At 41.1% G+C, this 26,255-nt stretch overlaps 2 protein-coding genes across 3 annotated transcripts; one reads left to right on the forward strand and one right to left on the reverse strand.

The window, feature by feature from the left end:
- Positions 1-15,973: 15,973 nt before the first annotated feature.
- On the forward strand, positions 15,974-18,318 carry LOC117255777 (uncharacterized). The gene is made up of 3 exons (XM_033624956.2): positions 15,974-16,618; positions 16,741-16,774; positions 17,105-18,318. The coding sequence occupies exons 1-3, from the start codon at positions 16,397-16,399 to the stop codon at positions 17,497-17,499; spliced, it is 651 nt and encodes a 216-aa protein (XP_033480847.1). The 5' UTR covers positions 15,974-16,396; the 3' UTR covers positions 17,500-18,318.
- A 4,150-nt stretch (positions 18,319-22,468) lies between these two features.
- Positions 22,469-25,633, reverse strand: LOC117255769 (tumor necrosis factor ligand superfamily member 14-like). 2 transcript variants are annotated; one of them, XM_033624946.2, is made up of 8 exons: positions 25,426-25,633; positions 25,225-25,314; positions 24,617-24,888; positions 23,779-23,847; positions 23,631-23,664; positions 23,457-23,528; positions 23,097-23,334; positions 22,469-22,921 (listed from the first exon to the last, which is right to left on the reverse strand). In XM_033624946.2, exons 3-8 carry the CDS (start codon positions 24,812-24,814, stop codon positions 22,702-22,704), a joined length of 831 nt encoding a protein of 276 aa, XP_033480837.1. In that variant the 5' UTR covers positions 24,815-24,888; positions 25,225-25,314; positions 25,426-25,633; the 3' UTR covers positions 22,469-22,701. The 2 variants fall into 2 exon arrangements, with proteins under 2 accessions (XP_033480837.1, XP_033480838.1); XM_033624947.2 differs by having other exon boundaries at positions 22,469-22,906; positions 25,426-25,629.
- Positions 25,634-26,255: the final 622 nt, after the last annotated feature.

Genomic DNA, 26,255 nt, shown 5'->3' on the forward strand with positions numbered 1-26,255 from the left:
CATTGAAAGATTTATCATTAATCTCATCTTACTTTTGGCAAGATTTCACATTCACAAATGTAAGTTTACACATAGAAAACATTTTATATTTTTAATATTTTCTTGTAAACTCTTATCCCCCCTGGCCCCTGTTATATGACATATACAGTACAGGCCAAAAGTTTGGACACACCTTCTCATTCAATGCGTTTTCTTTATTTTCATGACTATTTACATTGTAGATTCTCACTGAAGGCATCAAAACTATGAATGAACACATGTGGAGTTATGTACTTAACAAAAAAAGGTGAAATAACTGAAAACATGTTTTATATTCTAGTTTCTTCAAAATAGCCACCCTTTGCTCTGATTACTGCTTTGCACACTCTTGGCATTCTCTCCATGAGCTTCAAGAGGTAGTCACCTGAAATGGTTTTCCAACAGTCTTGAAGGAGTTCCCAGAGGTGTTTAGCACTTGTTGGCCCCTTTGCCTTCACTCTGCGGTCCAGCTCACCCCAAACCATCTCGATTGGGTTCAGGTCCGGTGACTGTGGAGGCCAGGTCTTCTGCCGCAGCACTCCATCACTCTCCTTCTTGGTCAAATAGCCCTTACACAGCCTGGAGGTGTGTTTGGGGTCATTGTCCTGTTGAAAAATAAATGATCGTCCAACTAAACGCAAACCGGATGGGATGGCATGTCGCTGCAGGATGCTGTGGTAGCCATGCTGGTTCAGTGTGCCTTCAATTTTGAATAAATCCCCAACAGTGTCACCAGCAAAACACCCCCACACCATCACACCTCCTCCTCCATGCTTCACAGTGGGAACCAGGCATGTGGAATCCATCCGTTCACCTTTTCTGCGTCTCACAAAGACACGGCGGTTGGAACCAAAGATCTCAAATTTGGACTCATCAGACCAAAGCACAGATTTCCACTGGTCTAATGTCCATTCCTTGTGTTTCTTGGCCCAAACAAATCTCTTCTGCTTGTTGCCTCTCCTTAGCAGTGGTTTCCTAGCAGCTATTTGACCACGAAGGCCTGATTCGCGCAGTCTCCTCTTAACAGTTGTTCTAGAGATGGGTCTGCTGCTAGAACTCTGTGTGGCATTCATCTGGTCTCTGATCTGAGCTGCTGTTAACTTGCGATTTCTGAGGCTGGTGACTCGGATGAACTTATCCTCAGAAGCAGAGGTGACTCTTGGTCTTCCTTTCCTGGGTCGGTCCTCATGTGTGCCAGTTTCGTTGTAGCGCTTGATGGTTTTTGCGACTCCACTTGGGGACACATTTAAAGTTTTTGCAATTTTCCGGACTGACTGACCTTCATTTCTTAAAGTAATGATGGCCACTGGTTTTTCTTTAGTTAGCTGATTGGTTCTTGCCATAATATGAATTTTAACAGTTGTCCAATAGGGCTGTCGGCTGTGTATTAACCTGACTTCTGCACAACACAACTCATGGTCCCAACCCCATTGATAAAGCAAGAAATTCCACTAATTAACCCTGATAAGGCACACCTGTGAAGTGGAAACCATTTCAGGTGACTACCTCTTGAAGCTCATGGAGAGAATGCCAAGAGTGTGCAAAGCAGTAATCAGAGCAAAGGGTGGCTATTTTGAAGAAACTAGAATATAAAACATGTTTTCAGTTATTTCACCTTTTTTTGTTAAGTACATAACTCCACATGTGTTCATTCATAGTTTTGATGCCTTCAGTGAGAATCTACAATGTTAATAGTCATGAAAATAAAGAAAACGCATTGAATGAGAAGGTGTGTCCAAACTTTTGGCCTGTACTGTATATCACAAATCCAAATTCTTTACAGTTAGGTTTTAACTTGGTCCAAATTGGTTTCATAACAACAAGCTTGTACTGAATAACAAAGAAGTCCTGCAGCATGGTTTGTGGTACACAATACAATCGTTCGCTTCCCTGAATTTGCACATTTAATTTGATGATGGGTCACCTCTTCTGCAAAAGGTGACTCATTCAAATATCTTGAACTTTGGACTGATCCTGAACTCTCCTTTGAGCCCCATATTAGTTTTATTATTAAAAAAGTGTATGGTTATTTGAGTTCACTTTATCAATCAATTAATTGTTTTACAATTCAAGTCAGAAAAAGAGTCATTTCACAATTGATATTGCCTAATATTGATTATAATAATAATAATAATAATACATTTTATTTCTGGGCGCCTTTCATGACACTCAAGGTCGCCCTACAGTGTAAAATACAAAGTAAAATACAATAAAATACAAAGAACAAGATAATTAAACATTTTTACAACAAACAAACAAACAAATATCAGTTTAAAAAGCAAAGAAAACAAACATAAACAAAACATCTACCCACTCAAAGAGAGAAGGAAACCCTGAACAGGTGAGTTTTCAGCCTGGATTTGAAGTGTGGTAGTGAATCAATTTTTCGGAGGTCAGGGGGAAGTGCATTCCAATGTTGGGGAGCAGACCGGCTGAATGCTCTGCCCCCCCATGGTAGTGAGGCGAATGGAGGGGACAGTGAGGTGAATAGAAGAAGAGGATCTAAGGGTGCAAGCAGGTATGGTGATAGGAAGGAGATTATTATGCTGACATTGTTTATCAAAACACATCTGCCACTAATATTAGACCTCTAGATGTAGTGCATAATCTCCATGTATATAATTGTCCATTTCTTTTGAGGTGTTTATACAGAACTTACCATTGTTTAATGTACGTATGTATCCATAAATTGGTTGCAGCCTAAATCTAGAAGGCAATTTCACTGGTTTCAATTCATTTTCAAATATGTTCACTTCAGTTGTCCCTCATATTTGAAACACTTTTTGATTCCATGCATTTCCTCTTAGATATATGCAATATCACATTTTCTTTGTCCTTAGAAGAAGTTGGACGTAGGTCATTCCAATATCGAGTTCTATCCGACTGGAATGATATTCCTTTTTCTTGTGATGTTACCTTTTTCCACTGCTTCAGAACTTCTTTATATTCTCATCTCAAAACAACTTGCTCATGTTTTTAAGTCGTCATACTGAAAACTGCCCCGAAACTATCAAGGTCATGTTATCCAATTCCAGTTTCCACTACACCTCCTGCCCTCCAGCTGAGGGCAGGAGGTGTAGGTGGGTGATGGTGAGAGAGACTTCTGTTTCTGTGTATTTGAAGTGTATATTTAATATGTAATGTAGTTTTGTCTGTATGTTTTTGTTCTGTATTTGTGTTGTGAGGATCCCCTTGAAAATGAGAGGGCTAGTGTGGTGAGCATGGATTTTTGGCTTTTATTTTATGAACATTTCCGGAGTCTACTTCCTGTGTGGGTTGTGTGCTGCTGTGTTTACCTGTCTCCAGAGGCTTCTCCCCTCCCCCGCCCTGCACTGAGGCTGAGTGTGCACACCTGAGAGTCATCTGCAATCAACGGGCTTTAAGACTGCCACCGACTCTAGCCTCAGTGCCAGAGTATTTGTGACTGCACGCAGTGGTATCTCGGCTCCTCTATTCCTCCAGTGATTTGAGTAATCTTGCAAGTTTGATTGTGTTTTTTGCTCGTCGAGTGTTTAACCCTCGTTCTCCTACCTTTTTTCCAGTGTCTCCCTCCGTGCCTCACAGCAGCCCACAGCCCAGCACTCTCACCTGGTTATCCCACTCTGCACCTGGACTCCGGATCTCCTTTGTTCTCTGCATCATTCTGGCTCAATAAAACTGTTAAACCCTTTTCCCTCGGTCTGTCTGCATTTTGGGTCCATAACCTTGCTGCCACCACAGCTAGCCTTTTATAAATTCAAATTCAAATTCTTGCAATAATGGTGGTGTAAAACCACAAGCCTTTGATAAAATCAGTCACACAGAGGCTACTAGATAACAAGTCCAAATGAGGTCATGGTCATTTTAATCACCCATCCATCCATTTTCATTTGCTTGCTGGGTCACGGGGGCAGCAGGCCACCTTTAAAGAGAGCCGTCCAGGAGGCGTCCTGATCAGATGCCCGAACCACCTCAACTGGCCTCTTTTGACGAGAAGAAGCAGCGGCTCTACTCTGCGCTCCCTCCGGATGTCTAAGCTCCTTACTTTATCTTTAAGGTTGAGCCCAGCCACCCCACGGAAGAAACTAATTTCGGCCATATGTATCAGTCACCTCATTCTTTAGGTCACCACCCAGAGTTCATACACATACTGTATAAATATTATAATTGGCATATTAATCTGTAAATGGATTGTTGTGCTGGGATGTGGCATGTTGAGGTCATATATAATCTGTTTTGGGTGTTGAAGATCTGTTTCCATCTTGTGATGAGGATGGACTGATGGAAGACCTGGGACTATGATGGAAATAAGTCCTGGAATTTGTTGTGTTATCCCTGACAAATATGCTTGTGTTTTTCTACTATATTTTAATTTTGTCAAACTCAACTCAGCTCAAGTACTAGCAGGAAATCACATACACAAACTCACTTTGTATTATGACCCTGTCACATTATGCCACGTTCTCTCTTTTGTTTTGTTTTGACCTCTTTTCTTTCTTATGGGTTCAGGGACTTAAAGGGGAAGTTCTGTTTTTTACAACCTGGACCTTATTTCTGGCATTAAATATGGTTGTTTACTCACCCAGATGAGTTTGGTGTCATTTGGAGTCCTTCGGAAGATATTTAGGTCTGCGAGAGCCGCGTACATCCATATAGTGGGAATGATCGGGGCACCGACAATGAGGCTCTACATAACACATTATCTGCTGCAAAACTCGTTCATTTCACCAATATGTTTTTATGAATCGCTAGAGTTGCTTGTCATCATCATCCGGGTCATTTATACTGACCTACTAACCTCTGCAAAAAAAAAAAAACAGAGGCAATTCGTAAAGACAATCCTCTTTACCACCGAAACGTTCACCTTTCTGTTTCTCACTTTTTGTCACTGAGCACTATGTAATAATAAATTCACGTTTTGCATAAGAAGTGCCTCTGCTTTTTGTGCAGTGTGTTCTACACAAGCGATGAGAAGAAACTAAAGAAATGTAAATTCTCATAGTTATTTACTTATCAAGCAAACAAATTAAAGGAAAATAAACAATTTATGCAGCTGTGTAGGCTACTTACTCAATCGAAAGTTGCCCGTTCAGTCCTGCAGGCTTTGGCTGGGTCTTCCAGTTTACTTTTGGGACACGAAAAAAACAGCCCGGTTGATCATAGAAGTGAAATCCTGTGTAGTTGTGAGACAGTCATTTCTGGAGACATCCAGACGTGTATCTCCTGGCCTCAATCCCACTCGGAGCAACAAAGGCATTCCTCCTCTGTTGGCATAGTGTTGGCATTGTCCACAAGAACACCAACAGTTCTCGGACATGCAGTGGTTTGTTGTTCTCTGGCCAGCTGTTCCTCTCTCTGCCTCCGCATCCTCCTTTCAAAGAGCTCCTCATCCGTATACTCTGGCTCAAAACGGTAAGGACGTCCATCTTATTCAAAGTCGTCGTCCACAACCTCAAAATCTGACAAATATTCAGCCATGTTTCAAAAAATTAACAGTAGCAAATTCCAGTTGTAAACAAAGCCGTGCTGCGGGTGTGTGGTGGCGTGCGCACCTGGATGACATCATCCAGGTCAGAGGTTAGTAGGTCAGTATAAATGACCCGGATGATGATGACAAGCAACTCTGGCGATTCATAAAAACATATTGGTGAAATGAACGAGTTTTGCGGCAGATAATGTGTTAGTTAGAGCCTCATTGTCGGTGCCCCGATCATTCCCGCTATATGGATGTACGCGGCTCTCGCGGACCTAAATATCTTCCGAAGGACTCCAAATGACACCAAACTTATCTGGGTGAGTAAACAACCATATTTAATGCCAGAAATAAGGTCCAGGTTGTAAAAAACAGAACTTCCCCTTTAAGTCGAGGAATGGTTGATTGGGAGCAACAGATCAACATAATAATGTTTATACGTCTCAGTTAACAACATGGGAAATGAGATACAATAGTTTCCTCACAGTAAAAGAAACTTTCGTGTCATATAAGTTCTTTTATTCAGTAGGATAGTGAAAAAACACTAAGTGTATGGAAAGGTTTTATAATTTAACTCTATGACACTAGCGGGAAAGACTGTGTTTGCTCTTGTTTTGACTGTGAAATTGCAGTTGCAGCGGAACATTCAGGACTGATGGGTTTTGTGCTGTAGGGGGCAGCACTGGGTGAGGTTTCATTTGTCTTTGCTGATGTTTGTTTCATTTCTATATGTGGAGGGAAACAGAAAGAGAGCATGACAGAGAGAGAGAGAGAGAGAGAGAGAGAGAGAGAGAGAGAGAGAGAGAGAGAGAGTTGTACTTTTCTGATTGTGAAGTGAAAACAGAGGCTTTGACTTCCCTGTGAGAAAGCCCAGCACATCACGATGGTGGGTTTTATTTTTGTCAAAAATGCCCTTATGTAATCCTGACCACAGAAAACCCAACTATGGATATGAAAACTGCATGTGTGTGCATGTATAGTATGAGTGTGTTTAAGTTTATAGATTATAATTACAGTGATAAAGTGCCATAGGTGAGCCATTAAAATAATGACGCAATTTCGGTTCAGCCTCTCTTGTGTATTTCATCATTTTCACTGGCCTAAGGAAATGTGTTACCATTAATAAAATGATTACATTCATCCATGTGACACATTACAGCAGCTGGCTGAGTAATACTGTATGTCACTTCCTCTGATCAATGCTGGAGAAGCAGTGGCCTGGGAAAACTTGAGGTTTCTTTCACTAACACGTTGATAAACCACATCAGCAGTCCAATAAATACAGTGTATAAGCAGTGAGTCCTGGCAGTGAAAGCATGTCCTGACAATCAGGTGTGATGTTGGTTTTGGGCAAGATTTAGCTTTCGTGAACAAATCTGGAAACTTTTGAGGAATTTATCTGTGTGTGTGTGTGTGTGTGTGTGGTCGTGCCTGATGGTGTGCTTATATTTGAACAAGCGCTGTCAGTTTCATTAGGGAACAGAAGACATGGGTTTTTGCCCTGCAGGAGCATCTGACCTTCTGCAAACTGTATGTCATACTCGTAATGCTAAATGCTAAATTTCTCATTTTCTCTGTTTCATGCTGACTTCCCCATCTCTCTCTGTCACTCCCACACAGAAAGAAGTCCCCGCATTCTTTCCCATCATACCCACTGCCTTTTCTCACTTGTCATTCCTCATGACATTTTAATGAGTGAAGCACTTTTTTTTTTTTACTCTTTAAAGTTAGATGATGTTATATGGGAACACTAAATGTGGTGAAGTTAAATTTATGTACTATATTGCAGTATCACAAACAATGTCTTAGTGGGCTTTACAGACCTGCAACATCAAAGCTTCCTGACCAGACCAAGCTCTCTAAGAAGATAAAAGAAAACTCCCCCAAAAAAACTCAGCACAGGAGGGGAATATGAAGAAGAAACCCAAGAAGAAGAAATTTACAGAGTGATTCTCCGCTCTCAACAGGAGCCACACTGTTGTAGGAAAGTGGAAGTTAGAAAATGAAAACAAAGTTGAAACAGAGGTTGAATATGGAATACATGATAACTTGGAGGATGTGCAGTTTGTTGGCGGGTTTCCAGGGCAGGAAACCGAATGGAGTTGGAGACGGTTAACCTTAAGTACCATACTACTAATACCAGTACCTCCAGATACTTAAGTGCAGTATCTACTCAATTACTTCCCATCTGTTCACATTGCTTGACAGAATAAATATAAATTGTAATAATAAACATTCTTATCGTAGTTTACTTGAAACCAAACAAGCAGTACAATATAGCAAGAACAAAAAGAATATAAGCATGAAATATATTATACAAGAACCAATACTGTATAATTTACAGTTAATTTATAATTATATACAATAATCACTCCTGACACATTATTACCGTCTATGTCAAAGTCAGTGATTTTCACTGTATAAAGCTACTTGGCAACATTTATGAACATAACTTTTTGTCATGAAACTGTCACTATAATTTGAAAAAGTACATGAGACAGATTTTCTGTGGAGAAAAGAAATAATGTCCCTCCTCCCCTCCTACTGCCCCTAATGGCTTTCACTAGAATTGACCACGGCACGCTAAAAACAACCAATCAGAGCCGAGGGGTCTCTAACGCAGCTGTCAGTCATGTCATTCACTATTCATGAACTTCTTACCTGAGGTGTTTTCAGAAACATGTTTTAGTGTACTGTTTAGCTGCAAAATGAGAATACAGTCGACCCAGCACCGCCAACAAGCCGTACCATCTTTCTTATTTTTAAAATGCTCAATTTGTTGAACGCATTCCCCCATGGAAAGGCTCTTTCCTGTGTTTCATAAATTAATTTATAATTTTAGAGTTTTTTGTACTGTTATTTGACAAAATCATTAACAATGTGCAATTGCATTGGCTTTTATTTTCTTTTTTTTTTGCAAATTTTCTTAGGCCTGTTATCTTTGTAGAAATGTAATCACATCTGAATGTCCTTGTGCTGTAAAAGCCAGCTTATAGATTATTTATCTTTCAGGTTACATTTCAGATTTGATCGCAACTGACATTAAAATTCTCTTATTGTAATGTAAATGTAAATGTTAAGGATTGAAAAAAAATAAACGTGCTGTGTAATGCTTTACTTTGCTGATCTGTGCTTTAGTAATGATTTCTACATTTCTTCCAGGCAGTTTTCTGGGAAGAAGAAACTTCTGTAACTGAAATTACTCAATTTAGACTCCAGTAAATGTTTATTCACCATTTCATCAGTACTGGAACTTAAGTCTTTATATTTTATGAACTGACACATCTGAGCATCCTCTTGAATAAATTTTCTCAGAGTTGCACAAGGTTACCAACTGATAACTCACTATTTTACCAATAAATAGTTCTAATTTTGGAGTTTCCAGTTCCCTCATCTCAAGGTCAATAGGTGCTTTGAATGTTTTTTTTTTGTTATTAGCCTCAAATAAGGTCTGTAGTTAATACAAGCTTGAGGGGTCTTCATGTTTTGTTCTGCGACATAAAATACACCAGTAAATACCCGTATACCTGTAAATTTTGAAGCTTCTATGTGACTTAAAAATGTCAGTTCCGAACAAGTGGCTATAATTAAACAAAAGAAAAAAGTGAGTGCTGCCCTGGGTCAGGATAAAAGGAATCAAAAAACCACACAGGTGCTCTTCGTGGACAAGGAAAAAATTGACATAGACAGAAGAAGAAGGACTGTCCTATTCGTAAACAGAGATATCAAAATGTAACAAAAGGTAGTCCAAACTAAGAGTCCGAGGCACTCTGGGGTAGTGCAAAAATCCTTTAATAAAATGGGGATATCATCGCATTTCGACTATACAAGTCTTCATCAGGATATATCCTGAGTTTTTTTCAAGTGGCTATGTAAGACTACAGAATGTCATCACACCGAGCCGCGCAAAAAACACAGCTTCACAGTCTGTTATAGTGGTGACGTTAAGTCATGCGACAGAAATGTAGTTCATTTATAGCTAACATTAGCTTTTGACTTCTGGCGATTGCATTCAGACTTCAATAATCAAAAAGTGGGGTTCATTTGTGGAGATTATCTTGCTGAACAAAACATGTTAGGATCATGAACGTTTGTTTGCCACAAAGCTTATTTTCTGCAATAATCCAAAATCCAATGGGAAAATCCCATAGGCTTTTTGACAAGGTAACCAGTGCGACGCTAACTTAATTTCGTGCTGGTCTACAGAAGAACGTCTTCCCTGATGGACTCTATCAGAAGTGCAACAAGGCAATGGAGTAGGTAGAGGAGTATGAATTTTTTTCCAAAGGTTATCTGTCTCACGCACTACTGTGTGGGTACAGAGACAGTTTCAGATAGGTTTTATAGAAAATACCAACTACAGCTGTTAGTATAACTGTAACAGTTGTTGTTGTGCAATTGTTATTCTGCTTTGGCCAAGAATAACACACGTCATGTCCCTCTCAGTCTGATCCATTACAGGCAAGTGTTTTTCAAGACTGACCCTTTACTCTGGATTTTATTGTTACATGTGTGGTTTTCAGGGCATTAAATGATTAATTAATAATACTGTTATTCTTTTTTTTGATAGTTACAATTCATTACAATAATGGCTTCCTAAGTGAGGTAGGGAGGGAGGCAGTTATCAGCAACAGAGTTTTTTCTGCAGGCTGATGCAGAAGCAAAGCAGCAGAAGCAAAAGCTTCAAAGCTTCCTTCATGAGTGGGGTATTGACAGACTTATTTTATGTTGTAGAAGAAAATGTGAAAGTCTCTTAAGCTTGTTTTAACCACAGACCTTATCTCAGGCATCTAACCAAGAACCCATTCAAAAAATTACAATGACTGTTAGACAAGGGAATGGAGAGTGCTGAAATGCTAACTCATTTCCATTTAGGGCTCATTCCTGGGGCACTTTATTTGCTCCAAATTGTTATATCTGCATGTCCTATGTGAGCTACCACAACTCAACCTCTGGGTATTTACAGACATAACTATACAATATATAACTTTATCTTTTAGAGGAACATTGTTTTCTCACTGGAATTCAGAGCCATATTAAAAGACAATACAACATGTTATTTACTTGAAGAGGACTTTTGAACTTCAAGAGCATGTGGCAGACAAGAATATTGCATATCACTGCATGTTGCTCAATGATATTCCAGTATACAGCATCACTTCAGCACTGGTTCCTGAAAACAACACATTTAGATTAACACAATAGGCTACAGAACAATCACATAGAAAAATGACAATTTTCTGCTGGGAAACCTTGGGTCCTGGCAGTCACATGAATGTCACTTGACACACACCACTCACTGTTCTCATGCTCGTACATTTTTCCTACGAAAAATCATGCAACAATGCACCAGAATTCGTACATTTACCACATAATGATGAGGCAGTAATTTGTGCATAATCCATGTATTTTAAAAGGCTGTGATCACATGACCAGTGAGCTTATGGTAATAAAGAAGGAAGCGGTCCTGAGAGGTCCAGTTAGGATGCAGGTTGGGGCAGTGGATGGGTCATAAAATGTAGGACTTCTCCCTGAGACTTTCCCCAGGAGGTCAGTGTTTGCAACCGTGTGAACTTCTGCTAAACCTAACCTCCGCAATTTTACGTTAAATCTGTAACTTGCTTTGAGGACGTAACATCATTTGTTGGGCAAGCATACCTAATTTGTACGGATCATATGGACAGCGGTATGTAAACTTTCATAGGATATCATACAAACCACTGTATGAGGATATGCTGGTTGCAGACCAAGTCCCACCCCATTATGGCAAAAGCACTTCCTGATGGCACGGGAAATGCCGTTACAGAAAAAGGTGCCGTGCCACACTGCATGACAAAGAGCTCAAGGCATCACTCTGATCTCCAACTTTCCCAGATCCCAATCCAACTGAGCATCCGTAGGACATAATGGTACCCCCGAGGTACCCCCAATCCATGGTGGGGCCTCCTTGAATTGAATTTGACCGTGACCTGTCAAGGCATGAATCAGGATCTCTAGGGGTGTCCTGTGGTGTGTTGCACCAGGGCATTGCTGGCAGATCCTTTGAGTCATGTGGGTTGCAAGGTGGGGCGTCAGCAGGTGGATGGGTGGTGCATGTCAAGTGGCATCCACATGAATGCCAGGAACCAAGGTTTCCTAGCAGAACATTGCATTGTAAAGAGATGGTCAGTGTTATTCACTGCACCTGTCAGTGGTTTTAATGTTGTGGCTGACTATGCCTGTAGTGTTTTGTGAACATCCTATGGATGTTTTTTTAATCGTCACCTGTTTCGCAATAGTCTGATTTTCAGCGTCAGCTTTGACACGTTTAGCTTTCTCAGCAGTACAGTCAACTCATAGCATGAACACATCTCCTAGCAGTGACAGTCACTTCCCGTCTTATGCTTGTCTTTATGTCACTGTTCACTTCCCTTTCAGTAACAACCACAAACATTCCCTTGACATTTTTCTCTTTGCAAACTGCGCGGATCTGATCAGCTGGTTGTGTTTTGATCAGTATTTGAGTGTGATTCCCGAAAGTCCCAGTGTAAACTCTCCTGTGGGAGGTCGGGTGCTGTATGGACCACCACCTGATGCAGCAGGACAACTCTCACCAGTAATTGCACCAGTTGCATCAGTGATGACACTGGTGATGATTAGTTCGTGACTTTCTGTATCTCATTGTGAAAAATAATCAAAGCCCAAAGGTCCAGTTGGCACATCAGCTCTGCTCACCTGGAGGAAACATATAGACTTAAAATGCATTTATTCAGTCTTGCATTTGCAGTTTAATTCTTACCAGCAATCTCTCTAGCTGCATGTTCTCTGCACTGATCCAAATACTGATTAGGAAGAGTCTGCAGCATGCTACCAGATCTGTGAGGCTGTACTTAGGCACAGTGATGCTTTGAGCTACATGCTCAGCATCCTAACATGCTCACATTTACAAACATGCTGATATTTAGCTGTTATTGTCTTAGTTAGCATGTTAGCATTTTCTAATTAGCACTAAAGTGGATCTGGAGCTGATGAAAAAGTCAATTAGCTTTACTTAGTTTTAAGGCCCAGATCCACCGAAGCAACATCAATGAACTCATGGGGAAGATGGCCAACTGTTGGTTCGCCTCACATTGCCTGTATCTCACCAAAAAATTTGCACTTGACAAGCTAATGGCCAACTAGCAGATACTGTCTCCACCTGCATGAGGGGAAATAACTCTATACCAGCAGATGGTTGTAGTCTCTATATGTTATTAAAAATGGGAAACTGGAAGACCTACAGGACAGATTCAAGATGCTAGTTTGCCAGTTAGCACATTGACAACACAACCTGATGTTAAAAAAATGAAAAACTTTGCTCACAAACAACAGCACAAATATTCACAAACCATTTCTGCTAAATAGCTCAACGGCTAAAAACATAATCTTACCTCATATAACAAGCTTGTTTCGATCTCACGCCCTCTTGACTTTAGCTGTTTGTTTGCTTTCCTCAATTAAATTTATTTTCTTGTGCATTTATTTTCAGTTCTTGAGCTGAAAAAACAGGCAACAAGGACCGACTAGTGCCAACAGTGCAGACCCACGACCGCCCATTGGCTTGGTGTATCAGGGCCCTTACAGGTATTTGGCTATAAACCAAAAGTATGTGAGAATTAAAACTGTGATCTGTGATGTTGGTCGATAAAAAGTTAGGGGATCATAAAAAATATTAATTCATTTAAGGGGATGTGAATGTCTGTGCTAAACTTCAAGGAAATCCATCAAGTATTTTGAAAGACAATTCACTCAAAGCCACAAACATCAGCCTCATAGTGGGGCTCTTGGGGCCTTGAATCTCAGTATCAACGTCCATGGCAATTCATCCAGTAATTGTTGAGATATTTCAGTCTGAATCAGAGCGGGGGCTCGGCAGACAGACCCACACTGCCACACCTCGAGCCATGCGTGACACATTATGCCAGACTGTAATAAGAGTAATCACATGACTTCACCATGACTGCCTGTGTCTTCACTATGATTTCAAAAGGACCTCAGGTGGTGTTTTTTTCTGCGTGAAAATAGTCTTTATAGACAGAAACATAGAGGACAATAAAATCTCTTATAGAGGTTGATTCAGACTGAAGGGACACAAAGTCTTGTTGACCCCGGGGTTCAGCTACTTTTAAGCTATCAGTTGGAAGGCTTTTGTTATTGTTGGTATTCTCATTGATTATTTTTTGCCACAGCCCCCTTCTCACAAAAATTGAAGGTGTCACACTTGAGGGCTTTAACCTGCTGCTAAAACAGCCTCCACTCTTCTGTGAAGGCTTTGGAACCTGTCCACAGGGATTTGTTGCCATTCAGCCACAAGAGTATTAGCGAGGTCCGGCTGATGTTGGCTGATAGAGCCTGGCGTTGCAATTTATCTGAAAAGTGTTGATCAGGGCTCTGTGTAGGTTTGGGCCAGTCAAGTTTGTCCTTACCAAACTGAGAAAAAAATACCTTTACTGATCTCATTTTGTACACAACAGCAGTATCAAGTTTAAAGGGCCTCAGTCAGGCTGTTGCCACAAACATGGAGGCATACTATTGCCTATATCACTATGATGTAGCTTTAAAAGAACAGTGTGTTAAGAGTGAACTGCTGATTAGGATTCCGTCAGTGTTCATTGTTCTTGAGGTTCTTACTGAAAGCTGAATTATGCGCAGAGGTCTCTTCTTCTCCAAAACAAATGGACCAGGTAATTAAAACTGGTAAAAAACACTGAATAAAGCAGTTTCAAGTTACAAATATGTATTTCTGCTGTGTTGTTTGGCTCGTCGCAGAGGGGTGATGAAGGTCACCCACCAAAAATGTGCACTCAAATTTTTTACTCTAATAACTTAAGATCCAAGCTTTCATGAGTATTTACTGAGAGCCAAATTATCCACAGAGGTCTCTTCCTCACCAAAACAAACAGACCAGATGATTAAAAACACTGAATAAAGCAGCGTCACATTAAAAATCTTTTTTTTCCAACGCTGCTCGGTTTGTCGCCGAGGGGCTGCTAACTATAATTGCCAATTGAAAAGTGAAGGGCTGTAGTTAGAGCCAGTGTTGAGATTTACAAACTGTATATGTGACATTTCACTACATCTTCCCAGAATAATTTAGCTGAAGTGTTAACTCAGCCTAACTGTCACAAATACTCTACAGATAAGCATCTACAGGCAAAGCAAAACAGTTGAATCTCAACCTCAAAATACTGTAAACTATCCGTCGCCCAAAAGTACACAAAAGCACGTGGACAAATATATCCAAACACTTTTAGCCACAAAATTTACATGTAAATGTCCCAGACAGTGCAACTTTCAGGACTGCACAAAAGTTGCAGGGTGATGCAATTCTACATGTCAAAACCTGTGGCCTACAGTCACATGCTCAGTCTCATAACTGCAACTACTGCTTTTTGTTTTCACAATGAGCATTTATACACAGTGTATATAAACTGTAATCTCTTCATTTTTAATGTAAAGTAAAAAAAGAAAGACAAATCCAGGCACAAATAAATACTGCAAAATGGAGTACAGTTGTCTAATGGTGAACACAGCATCTGAATGGTCTGACACATTGTGATATAAAGGGCTGCAGCGTCAACCAGCCCATACTAGGGCCCACTCAGCAAATTATAAAAAGACACACAAAAAAAAATATCTATAAATGATTGCTAATTAATTAAACTGATAAGTGTAACGTGGCGTCCAAGATGACCTAATGTAACACCAAAGTGCATGTTTCCATTTTGTGTTCCCTTATATGAACACTGACATAGTGGAAACACTTGGAAACCACTCTCCCTGTCTTCTCCTTTCCCTCTCAGTCTGAAGCACCTCTCTTCCCCCTCTCACACACACATGATGTGGGGAATTCCCCACATCAGTCGTCCTCCAGGCTTTACACTGTTCCACTTTAAGACTGCAGTAATTTTATAGGATACCTGTCGCTCCAGCTCCTCCGGCTTGTACACACCCACCTGTCTCTCTCTCTCTCTCTCTCTCTCTCTCGCTCTCTCTCTCTCACACACACACACACACACACACACACACACACACACACACACACACACACACACACACGAAATACGGTGGGGGATTCCTGGTTGTTTTTGCACAACTGCAAAATTCACGTTCTGATTTGTTAGTCAGCTGGCACGTGGTTATGCCAGTGTTACGCCAGGTATATAAACCTGGTGGTGTGACGCTGCGAGCTTTCTTTAGCCTGATGATGAAATAGCTTATCCTTACTTTTGACAAGTGACCCACCCTTTCCTATTACATCTCACACGCGCACACACAGAACTGTCTCTCTTGTTGCCAAAAAGTACTTTTCCAATTAGGCAATCAAGTCCAGATTCACATTGTGCTTTAGTTATCTCCATTGTGCCACTTTTGCCAGCCGTGTCGAGGCTTCAGAGTGGAGTGAGAAAGATGTTTTAGTTTGACTGTGTCGGAATGTAATGAAGCTGTAGAGGATGCTGCTGCCTTTTCTCTCCCTTTCGATTTCCACCGCACGCGGTGTCTCTGGGGCGCACTTGCGCAATCTCAGTGAGAGCCGCGGAAAGTCTGTGCGTCTCTTTTCTCACCTCGCGTACACGCAGCGAAGGAGGGGGCCGTCTGTGAGGAGGCGAGAGGGAAATCCATGACTTCCGCGTTTTTCCTCCCTGTCTGAAACCGTGTGCACAGCACAGTAGCCTATAAAAAGACATCATGGTCCTCAGTTCACAGAAGCGACATTCACACGAAGACGCAAACAGGGCTGTGTGATATCAAGACAACTAGGCTATTTTGTGGAGGTTAGGTACCGGAACACCTGAAGCTGCACAACTTCTCAAGTCTTTAATTCGCTGAGTCTGTAAACTGGACGCCGTGGACAGTCTCCCTGAAGCTCAGGCATCCTGCCAACTGATACGACACCAAGATAAAGACATGGACATTGAGTCTCTCCAGAAGAGTGGCCGCCGCCGTGGAAGCTGCCTGGACGTTTTTCTCGTCATGTCAATCATTTTTCTGTTCGTGGCTGTGACAGCTGTGGCTGCCGGCGGAGTGATGGTTGTGATGGAGCTGCGGTCCAAACTGGACTCCACGCGTCCTTCTCCTGAGTTTCAGACAGCAAAGCAGACAGGAGACACGCCTGACCCAGCATATAAGGTAAACAAATGACTCCTATCACTTTAGTCTGAATCATTCCTGCTGTTGCCTACCTTTTGTAAAGTTTGACTCATGTCCTCTGCACATTTTAATCAACTTCATCTTTTCGGGATTGTCAACAGATGGAGAACTTTGCCTATCTGGAAGCCTTCTCAAGTAAGTTTACTTTTATTTGCTAAAAGCAGACATATAACAGAGTGGCAAGGGAATAAATCACAAAAGTATAGAAAAGTAAAGAAATGAAAATAGAGAGTAGACACATAATAATGGTCACTTCCTTAAGGGCCATAATCGTAGTAAAAATAAACAGATCCTCCCATTTGCATTACTGAAATATGATATTAGACATATTTCCTATGGTTTACAGCTGTGCCAAATCATGTCAGACTTTAGACAAAAAAACACCAGAAAGGAATGTAACTATCAAGTCTGTTGTTGCATGGTGTAAACGTCATCTAAATGTGATGTGTTTGTCTCCTCCTGTAGGCGATTTGAAAACCTCCACCATGCACTGGGCCTTAGTTCCCTATGGTGAAGGGACATCTGTGGGAAGCAACTACTTGTTTGATGAAAACCAGCATTCGCTGACACCCAAACGAAAGGGGACCTACTTTATGTACATTGAGCTCAGCCTCACCTGCACCTTCGACTGCGCTGGGGGCCTCCTCAACGTGCGTGTGGCCAATGATCAAGGCGATAAGCTCACCTGCGAGGTGGAGCTCCCGGCTCATTCAAGACGTGTGAGCAGGAAGTGCTGGACAGTGAGCCAGCTGGATGGTGATCAGAAACTGGTCACTCAGATGACTGTACCAAAGGAGGGACTGCAGAACTGGAAACTGGAGCTGCATGCCTCAGGATTTGGGATGTTCCATGTCGCCTAATGTGGACACTGCAGTGCCACTGCTGTCATCAAGATGCAGATCTGCCTGTGACCTTGGGTCCTAACTAGAGAACAACGCCAGTTTGTGTTTTCTTAAAGTCCAAGTAGGTGAAAATGGGCAGGTGCCGGTGCCATTTTCAAAGCTATGACCAGATTTCTTGCAAACTAAAGGTGCAAGATGATAAAGCTTAGCAGGGCTGTGAGGTGGAATCTGAAGAGAAGTTGCATTTAGGATGATGCAAACATCGTATGGACAAGACTGTACATTCACCTCATTCTGTATAGATATGTATTATGTTACTCTGTGTATGATATATTTATTTGATGATATGGAATTATTTATGTACCTATATTTATACTTTTTTTTAAAGACATTTATTTTGATGTAGATATCACTACATTAGTGTTGATGTGCAATAGCTGCAAGTCCAATCAGCCTGCCTTGGGTTCATGGTGACCTCATAGCTCTGTTTTCATTTTATAAATGGCTTGGGGCATAAAGTTGAGGCTTACAAAAATGTGTATGATTATAATTCTGCTCCAAAAGCCAACAAGCTCCTCAGAGACCTCATTTAGATCTAGTGTAAAAAAGTGGAGTAATATGTTCTGGTAAATGATGAGTAACAGTTACATCCCATAATAGTGATCCTTCTGTAATCAAAACATGACCAGAATGGCTAACATGTCTGTAATATGTGTACTCATGGACTGAGGAAATGTTTTTTTTTTTTAAAGATATGTAAGTCCTGTGGACAAACTACACTGTTGAATGTATTTTATTGGAGTCCATATTAAACATGGATATGTTGAACACTGAGAACGTCTTGGTGTGAAAAGTAGAAAGTGACGAGTGTGGAAGTGACTGCGACAAAGTTTCGAGTGGAATGTTTGAAAGTTTATAGGTAAGGGAAAGTTCCCTGCTGTTACGCAGCGTATACCGTAAACTGGATGTACATCACTTCCTGTTTATTTACCATAGAATGTGGTTCAGAAAAAAAAAATATGTGGGCCAGCAAACAAACACATCACACCTCCTGTCAACTGAAACAAATGCTACCCGCTATTAAAACATACGAGCTGCGGCTTTCACCTTGTCAGCGCAGACATAAGGCATGCTCAGATAATTATAGAGGAAATGCAAAGTGCTACTTGAGAAATTGGAGGTGGTTTTAATCAGATCATTACTGCTGAACAGTGCTGTAGTGTGTATAATTTGTTCTTTTTTTTTTATTTCTACTCTTTCCCTGCTATTAATTTTCTTAATGGCGAATCTCTTCAAAATTATTGATACCCAAGCTGAGACACATATAAAGTAAGCACAAAATAATGTTTATGTTCAAAGTTACACATCAGCAGCTCAAGCATTTCCTGTAGATCCTTTACTTAACAGTGTACCAAATGACAATTTGAAAGGGGGCAGTCATAGATCTACAGAGAACTACCACATTTTTATGGGGAGTTTCAGCTCATTGTTCAGCTGTCAGTGTCTAGACCGCAACTGAACAGTTCTGGTTCACTTTCACCGCTCACATTGCGTAATTTTTAGCTGCAGTAGGCAGGTGTTTCAGTGAAAAAGCCCTAAAAACCTACTGTACACTCCCTGCTCAGCACTAAATGGCAGACTGATACAGTTAGCGACTAAGCTGGTGAACGCTGTGGAGCATTTAGCAGCTAAAGAGACAGATATTTCCCGCACAAGGTGGTAGAGACCAAAAACAGAGCTAAAAGAGATGGAATATTGGACTTGCATTGATCTGGTGGACACACCTTCAAATAAATGATACTGTTGCTCCATAACTGCAAAATGTAATGGATGGATTACTGAACGGGCCTGCCAGGCACAGGACCAGGGGCCTAGAGTGTCAGAGACCCGCCTTGTATCACCCACATTAACACATACTGACCAGGAAGAGATTTAGGCCTTGTTTACATGGATACTGATACAAATAAAAACAGATTTTTATTTATCCGGTATAAAAAAAAAATCCGGGTTTACACGATCAGTTGTGATGCATGCACAGTGATTTGTTTTCCTCTTGGCGCTAGTGATAAAAACAATGATAAACTACATTTTAACCTTACGTAGCATAGTTAGCTGCTATGCACTTAATAATATTGGGCACAACAGACGTCTTTGTTCGCCGATGTAGCAGTGATGTTGATGCAGCAGTGCTAAGTTCATTTGTAAGCTGGTAAGTAGTCCCAAAAGTGCCAACAAAACGTAAACAACCCGGCATATATCCGCCATTGTTGTTGTGGTTACGAGGCACCTAATGGGCATGCGCGAACTGGGTTGCAACGTCATCGTTTTCCAAAAACTCCGTCTATCCTGCTAACATCTCCACAGAAATGGATATTTTTTTAAAAACTTTAACTTTGGAAGCTGTTTTTGAAAAAACTATTACACAAAAAGATGGATAATTACCACAAAGAGACGAAAAAAAGAGGCAAAACCACCTCAAAGTCTGAGTGTCTTGTTCCTATGGAGGAGAGGTGGTGGGGCCTTTTGAATATCTGTGCCCAGAGGCCCACTGTCTCATAATACGTCCATGCTGGATACATAAATAAACAACTGTTTGTCAAAAAGTTTGCTTTATCAGCTTAAAAGGTGATGCTATGTAAATGTTGTGTTATCGCAGGTTGAAAGGCTCCCTGTGAAGTGTCTGACCTTTAGCAGCGGTAAGGAGCTGTGAGCTGTGAGTCCCTGTTTCGTCTGTATTGTGCACATGCATACAGGTGATGCAATTCACTGTTGACAGTGGTTTCTCACTGTTCAACTGATCTGCAGGCACAAGCACTTAAGACTACAGGCTACTAAGCATGAGTGTAAACTGTGTGACTGAAAATACTACAAAAAATGTTTGGCAAATGTTTTGTGAGGGAGAAAATACATTCAACACGTGTTTAAATTCAAGAGCATCAAAATTTGCTGTGGTGATGTAAACATACATTTCCTATGTTTACAAGAAAACTCACCACTGAAGGTACATTTCCATGCGTAAAAAATATACAAAGCCAATTTCTAAAGTACTTAAAGTCCCTTCTAGACATGTTTTACACTATTTAAAAATACTTACATGCTACTAATATTTAGCTGAATATGATTTTCCTACATAATAGTTAAAAAAGAAATATAAAAATGGTGTGAAAGCAGATCTACAGCTTCTCCCTTTTTGAGAAATTCATTAGGATTTTACTTTCTGTTTTCTCCAGCACAATGCTGACTAGTGAAAGAGCATTGCCCATCAAGATGGCTAGCGCTAGCATCACAGGAAACACTGCAAGGATTCCGCCATACATGTTTGAGCCTGAGTCAGACCTCGACTCATATTAGGAATCTGTTGCGCACCAAAATTGGCAACTAGCAGACACATTAGAATGTTTATGCTGTTTGTTAGCTTGTAGGCTAACAAACTAACAGCTAACACAGCGTTAGTGACTGTGAAACACACAGTAATATCTGCTATGAAGAGGTTTTGGGAAATAGTGGAAGGAAGCTCCATGGTCTGGTTTGCACCCAGTAAAACTGCACACTCTGCTGTATTTGCCGTCAAAACTTTCACTATGCGACGGCAAACTCTTGCTCTCTGACAAGTGCACTTTGGGCTGGAGGTTTCAGGTCTCTTGCTGGTGTTGTGTTGAAGTCTGTTTGATAAGTCTTTCTGATTTTGGGAAGTGATCAGGTTTGGTATATGTGATCAACCTGATCTAGCTCCTGCGGTTTGAATCTGCAGATTTTAGAAAAATGCACAGACATCACCCCCTCCGGTAGAGTGTTGTAAAAACACCTCTCTAGTGACAAACTTGCACAGGTACAAGTCAGAATAGTCACGGTCAAACATTTTAGGGGACATAACTGGAGGAGGAATTTAAATCAACGCTTTGTTTACATGCATGTCAAAATGCTGGCTTTCTTCTTCTTTCCTTTGTTGGTGCATTCCTGTGTTTCTCTGCATTACCGTCACCTGTTGATCAATGGAGTAGTGAGATGATATGAGGTGCATCCATGCACCCAACAATGCACCTCAACTACACCCCAACTCCCCAGAAGTTATTTACATAAACACTGTTGTTTAATTTAGAGCAATGCATCATATTCTGTAAACTGGTTATATGTGATGCATGCAAAATCATAATCATAACTTAAAACTGCAGTTCTCAAATGACTATAATTGTCTTTGAAACATGGCAGAGTAGAGGTAAAAAATGGCTCAAGATAGAAACAATCAGATAAAGCATGAGTACATCAAAATTGTACTTAAGTGCAGCAGTTCAGTTGATACCTTCAAACACTGCAAGGACCGAAACAGCAACATTTTTTGTGCCAAACCTGTATGCTCGAGCTGCAAGAGCATTATCTTGTTGTGTGTTTGTTTTCGCTCAAACACGCAGATGATTATCTGTGTCTCAGAGCAGGAAATGACCCACATATTTCGGCTGCATCTGAGGTCAGTCTTTCCACTCACATATACATTTGGTTACCTGTCTACCTGTCTACATGCTTTCCTGTGTCTTCACACTTTTGTCATGAGTTTGTAACACTTTGCTTTTTGCATTTCTTTTTCCAACCCAATTCTCAGGCAGAATTCCCTCGTTGGTTAACAAACTCTCCTCGACTTAACATCTCTGTATCTCCATATGCCTTTTTTTCCATTTGAAGCAGCTGCAATGGCTGCAAAACTTTCCCCTGTGTACACTGTGAGAAGTGCTGAGTCAGCCACACCGACCTCAGCACCTAAGTAACTCTTCCCCTCAATCCTCTCCTCAGTGCATCCTTACTCAACCACATCCTGCACCACACACACACAGCTGGTTACAAGCAGTCTTGCATGTTTGCACGCTTTATCGTGTGAGCAGAGAAGAAATCTGTTTGTATTCTTCTGCAGATTGTCATTGAAAGATTTTTAGCCATTGAACTTATCAGTCCAAGATATGACCTTATCTAGAACTGATGCCACCTCACACTTCCATTTGATAGAAAACTGAATTTTATTCACAAAACAAAAATCAAGTAGAATTATATAACCTGAATATCAGGTACTTTTTATATCACAACCATTTGTTGTTTTCTCATAAAGGGATTGAAATACATTCATTGTGTACAGTATAATTTAGATTATATATATTAGATATATAAAATTCATCACAACATATGGAGTAAATTAACACACAGAAGCATAGAATCTGATGTAGGACAGAGGTATTATTGCTGCGGTTGGCCTGGAAGTATCATAAAGGCCCCCATGAAATTGTCTTTAGATCCTTGACGCAGTTTTTGTATATCACTCAGTGTGACAAAAATTTTATCTCCCTTCTCCAGGTGAAAGATCCCAGCCAGGAAACTGTTCCACAGATCTTCCCCGCTTGGAGTCGTTGTACTCGGGGTTACCTGGGTCCGGCAGCGGTTTCTGGAGGAAACATGCCTAAGATGTCAGAAAGCAAACTTACCACATCATAATGAAGACAGCACTGATTTTAACTTGCATTCAAATGCACAGAAGCAAAGCCACAAACTGGCTGCACCCAAGTTTACTTGTGCACTTGTGAGCACATGTGCAGCCACAGAGGAAGGAAGTAAGGAGGGGTACACTGACAAACCTTTTTGATCTCATAAGCTCCATTGGTTTTCCGTAGGAGGCGGTGTATCTCATGACTTTGTGCTGAATAAGCGAACAGTCCTGTACAGCATTTACTGTCACTTTGGAGTAGAGGTAGTAGTAACCAGCCTTCACTACCAACAACCGGCCATTGTCATAGCCCATGTTGTAGGTGACAGCATCGCCATGTACATTTTCCCACAGCACCACATTGTCCCTCCCATAAGGATTACTGGAGCCTGGTATGAAGATGAGGAAGAAGAAAGGAAGAGTTAGTGTGAACAAAGAAAACAAAGGAGATCAGTTCAAATTAATCATTAAGATCATATACAATATTTTGGAGTGTTTAGAGGTGTCTAACCTGTCAGTTGAGCAAAGGGTTTCTGCTGGACCTGTTTCAGAAGTGGTCCCACTGTGGGAATCTCATTGGACTCTGTTAAAGAAAGCAGGGTCAATCAATCAATCAATCAATCAATCAATCAATCAATCAGTGGCTCATCTTAATCAGTTACAATAACAGAGAGTAACTCAATACCTTTATGTCCCACTTGACCCATTTTGGTGCCACCCTGAAACAGAAAAAAAGGTGTTAAAGCCAAAAACTCAACAACAACAACAATCCAAATCAGGTTGTGCGTCAGTGTAACTCATGGCTCAGCACTCACATATACACCCACACTTACCTGCTGGCCAGATGTTTGGGGATTGGACAGGTTCTGGCAGAGAGGATGAAACTTACAGATGGAAAATTCCTGCCGGGAGAGGATGAGATAAAAGAGGGTGAGAAATACAGGACAAACACGTGGGTGAGTAACAAAATCTGTGTGCGCTCGCAAGTAAGATGTCAAAAGTTCAAGGAGTACGTAAGAACAGGAAGTGTCCTGCCTTGTGGAAACCAAAAGAAATGTACACAGAGAGAAAGACATAAGGTCATTTGACACACACACTAAAAAACTAAAATATACATCGAGGCCCTGAAGTTTTAAAAAAGTTAAACAGAAAATACATTTTAAATGAGTTTAATCAAAATTGTGGTCTCAGCCTCATGTGATATACAGTTGACACGAAAACAACTTTCTGCCTTTGAAGTGAGCTATTGAGAAATATACAGGCTGGTAAGGGAATGAGAGTCATTCTGGGACACTGCACAGCCTCTATGGTTTGATTTTTAAGCGTAGTGCATATTACATAACACACAGAGTGTACAGCATAATAGCAGCAGGTGTGTAATAAACAACGTTATGAAACCGTCGTAGAAAAGTGAAGTTATATTGTGGGTTTGCACTAGAGAGAAAAGAAAGGGAAGTAGAACTAGAGAACAAGTCCATTTCACACATTTGTCATTCTGGACCTGCAACTTCAAGCGCAAATGACCACCCACTTAAAAATGTGTGTAGCTGTCCGGTAGTGCGCGTCTGGTGATGACGTAAAGGAAAATAGGGAAATTCTCGCGAAAAGGAATTTCCACGTGTTCCAAGTGCTTTGGGTTCTCACTTCACACAGACACACACACAGCCTCACCTGACTTTTTTCATACAGACTGTAGATGAAAATTCCCTCCACGACAAGTCCCAACAGGGCCAGTCCCACCAGCAGGAGAAGAAACTTTTGGCTTACTCTTGCCCATCTTGCTTTCCTTCCACTGGGCACAGAGACATAGTTGGCTTGGCTGTCAACCACAAATACCTGGGGGCATGTAGGCACACCGCCCTCTGCCATCCCACCAGATCACACTCCAAATGGGATGTTAGGGCTAAAGGTCAAAGGGTACGATTTGGTGCAGGGGACAGGTTCTGAAAAGACAAGGTTACAGTTAGGTAAAGCAAAAAAAATAAATAAATCTGGAGATAAGAAAGGCAGGGGGACAAGACAGGGAGAGGCAGTGGAGAGACAGAAACAAAGAAATACAAGACAGGATGAGAGAAAGACATGACACATACAGACTTGGCCTCGGGAGTTAAGTCTGCTGTGCTTACTAGGTACATGCGATGCAACCAATTTCTGGGAAATATATTTCTACACCACCTGACTACTGCAAGCACACAAGAAGAGGCAACTTCAACAAGTCCAATGTTTCAAAGAAAAAACCAATCCTATTTTTTGTTCAAGGTAGATCAGACAGAAATTACCTTGGATTTAAATGTGCACCAGATGTTCCCCCACAGCTCAGTCAACCATCCAGTAGCACAGGGTGGTTTTCACACTCTCCTTTCTGACACCTTAGGGATTTCAAATGACAAAAATGTCCCCAAACATTATGTTAAAACTGAAATAATATTAATGACATTCTCTGATATGCCACGGTGTATCACAGCTTCTCCATGCCTCACCTTCTGAGAAGATGAAAGTTCCTCCTCTGCACCGCTGCGGACAGTTCTCTGTGCTCCCTCACCTCTTGTGTTGCTCGCCTGCTGTCAGCTATCGCTAATATTGCTCTTTAAGCAAGCTCATGTAAGGAGGAAATGAAGATGACTTGGGGTAGAGAGAGAGAGAGGGTGAGTAGTGTGCATGTGAGAGTGTGTGTTTGTGTGGGACACTCCCTACGACTACTGAATATAGTTATCATCCCTCAGCTGACACTTCCTTTTCTCTTTCTTCAATTTCTCACTCCGTATGTGTCATGTTCTCTTAGCACTTTTGGTTTGTTTGTCTCAGTGTCTGTAGCAATTATTAGTTTTTTTTACTTGTCAGTTTCTGAGAAACTTGCACAATCGCTCAGTCTCACCGCGCCAGGCATTTGGCACTTTTTTTTTTTTTTTTAAACCCACTGAGCCACGCCGTGTGATTTTAAGTGTTAGAATGGCTGTGGAGGCTAACTTGAGGGGGGGTCAAGTTGTTAAATTCACACCCTTGCTTTTGACCACTACTCACAGCTGCTACCACAGCCTTGCACACTATCACCCACGGTCTAACTCATCTGCACCCTGATGCAACAGTATCACTCACCCTGAGCTCACATTTACAGAGACCGTCAGGCTGCTACTTTGTAAAATATATTCCTCCACAAAAATATTTACGGGAACTCGTGGTTGCTATCTCGTTTCAGCGAAGAAGTGGCAGTGATTTACAATGACTAATGTATTGTAGAGGATTGGAGACGGTGAAGAAAACCGCGGCTCAAATGCAAGGCCTCATGAGGCAACACTTTCTTTTTCCATGT

The sequence above is a fragment of the Epinephelus lanceolatus genome, chromosome 3 (assembly GCF_041903045.1).
Source record: "Epinephelus lanceolatus isolate andai-2023 chromosome 3, ASM4190304v1, whole genome shotgun sequence".
Classification (NCBI taxonomy): Eukaryota; Metazoa; Chordata; class Actinopteri; order Perciformes; family Serranidae; genus Epinephelus; species Epinephelus lanceolatus.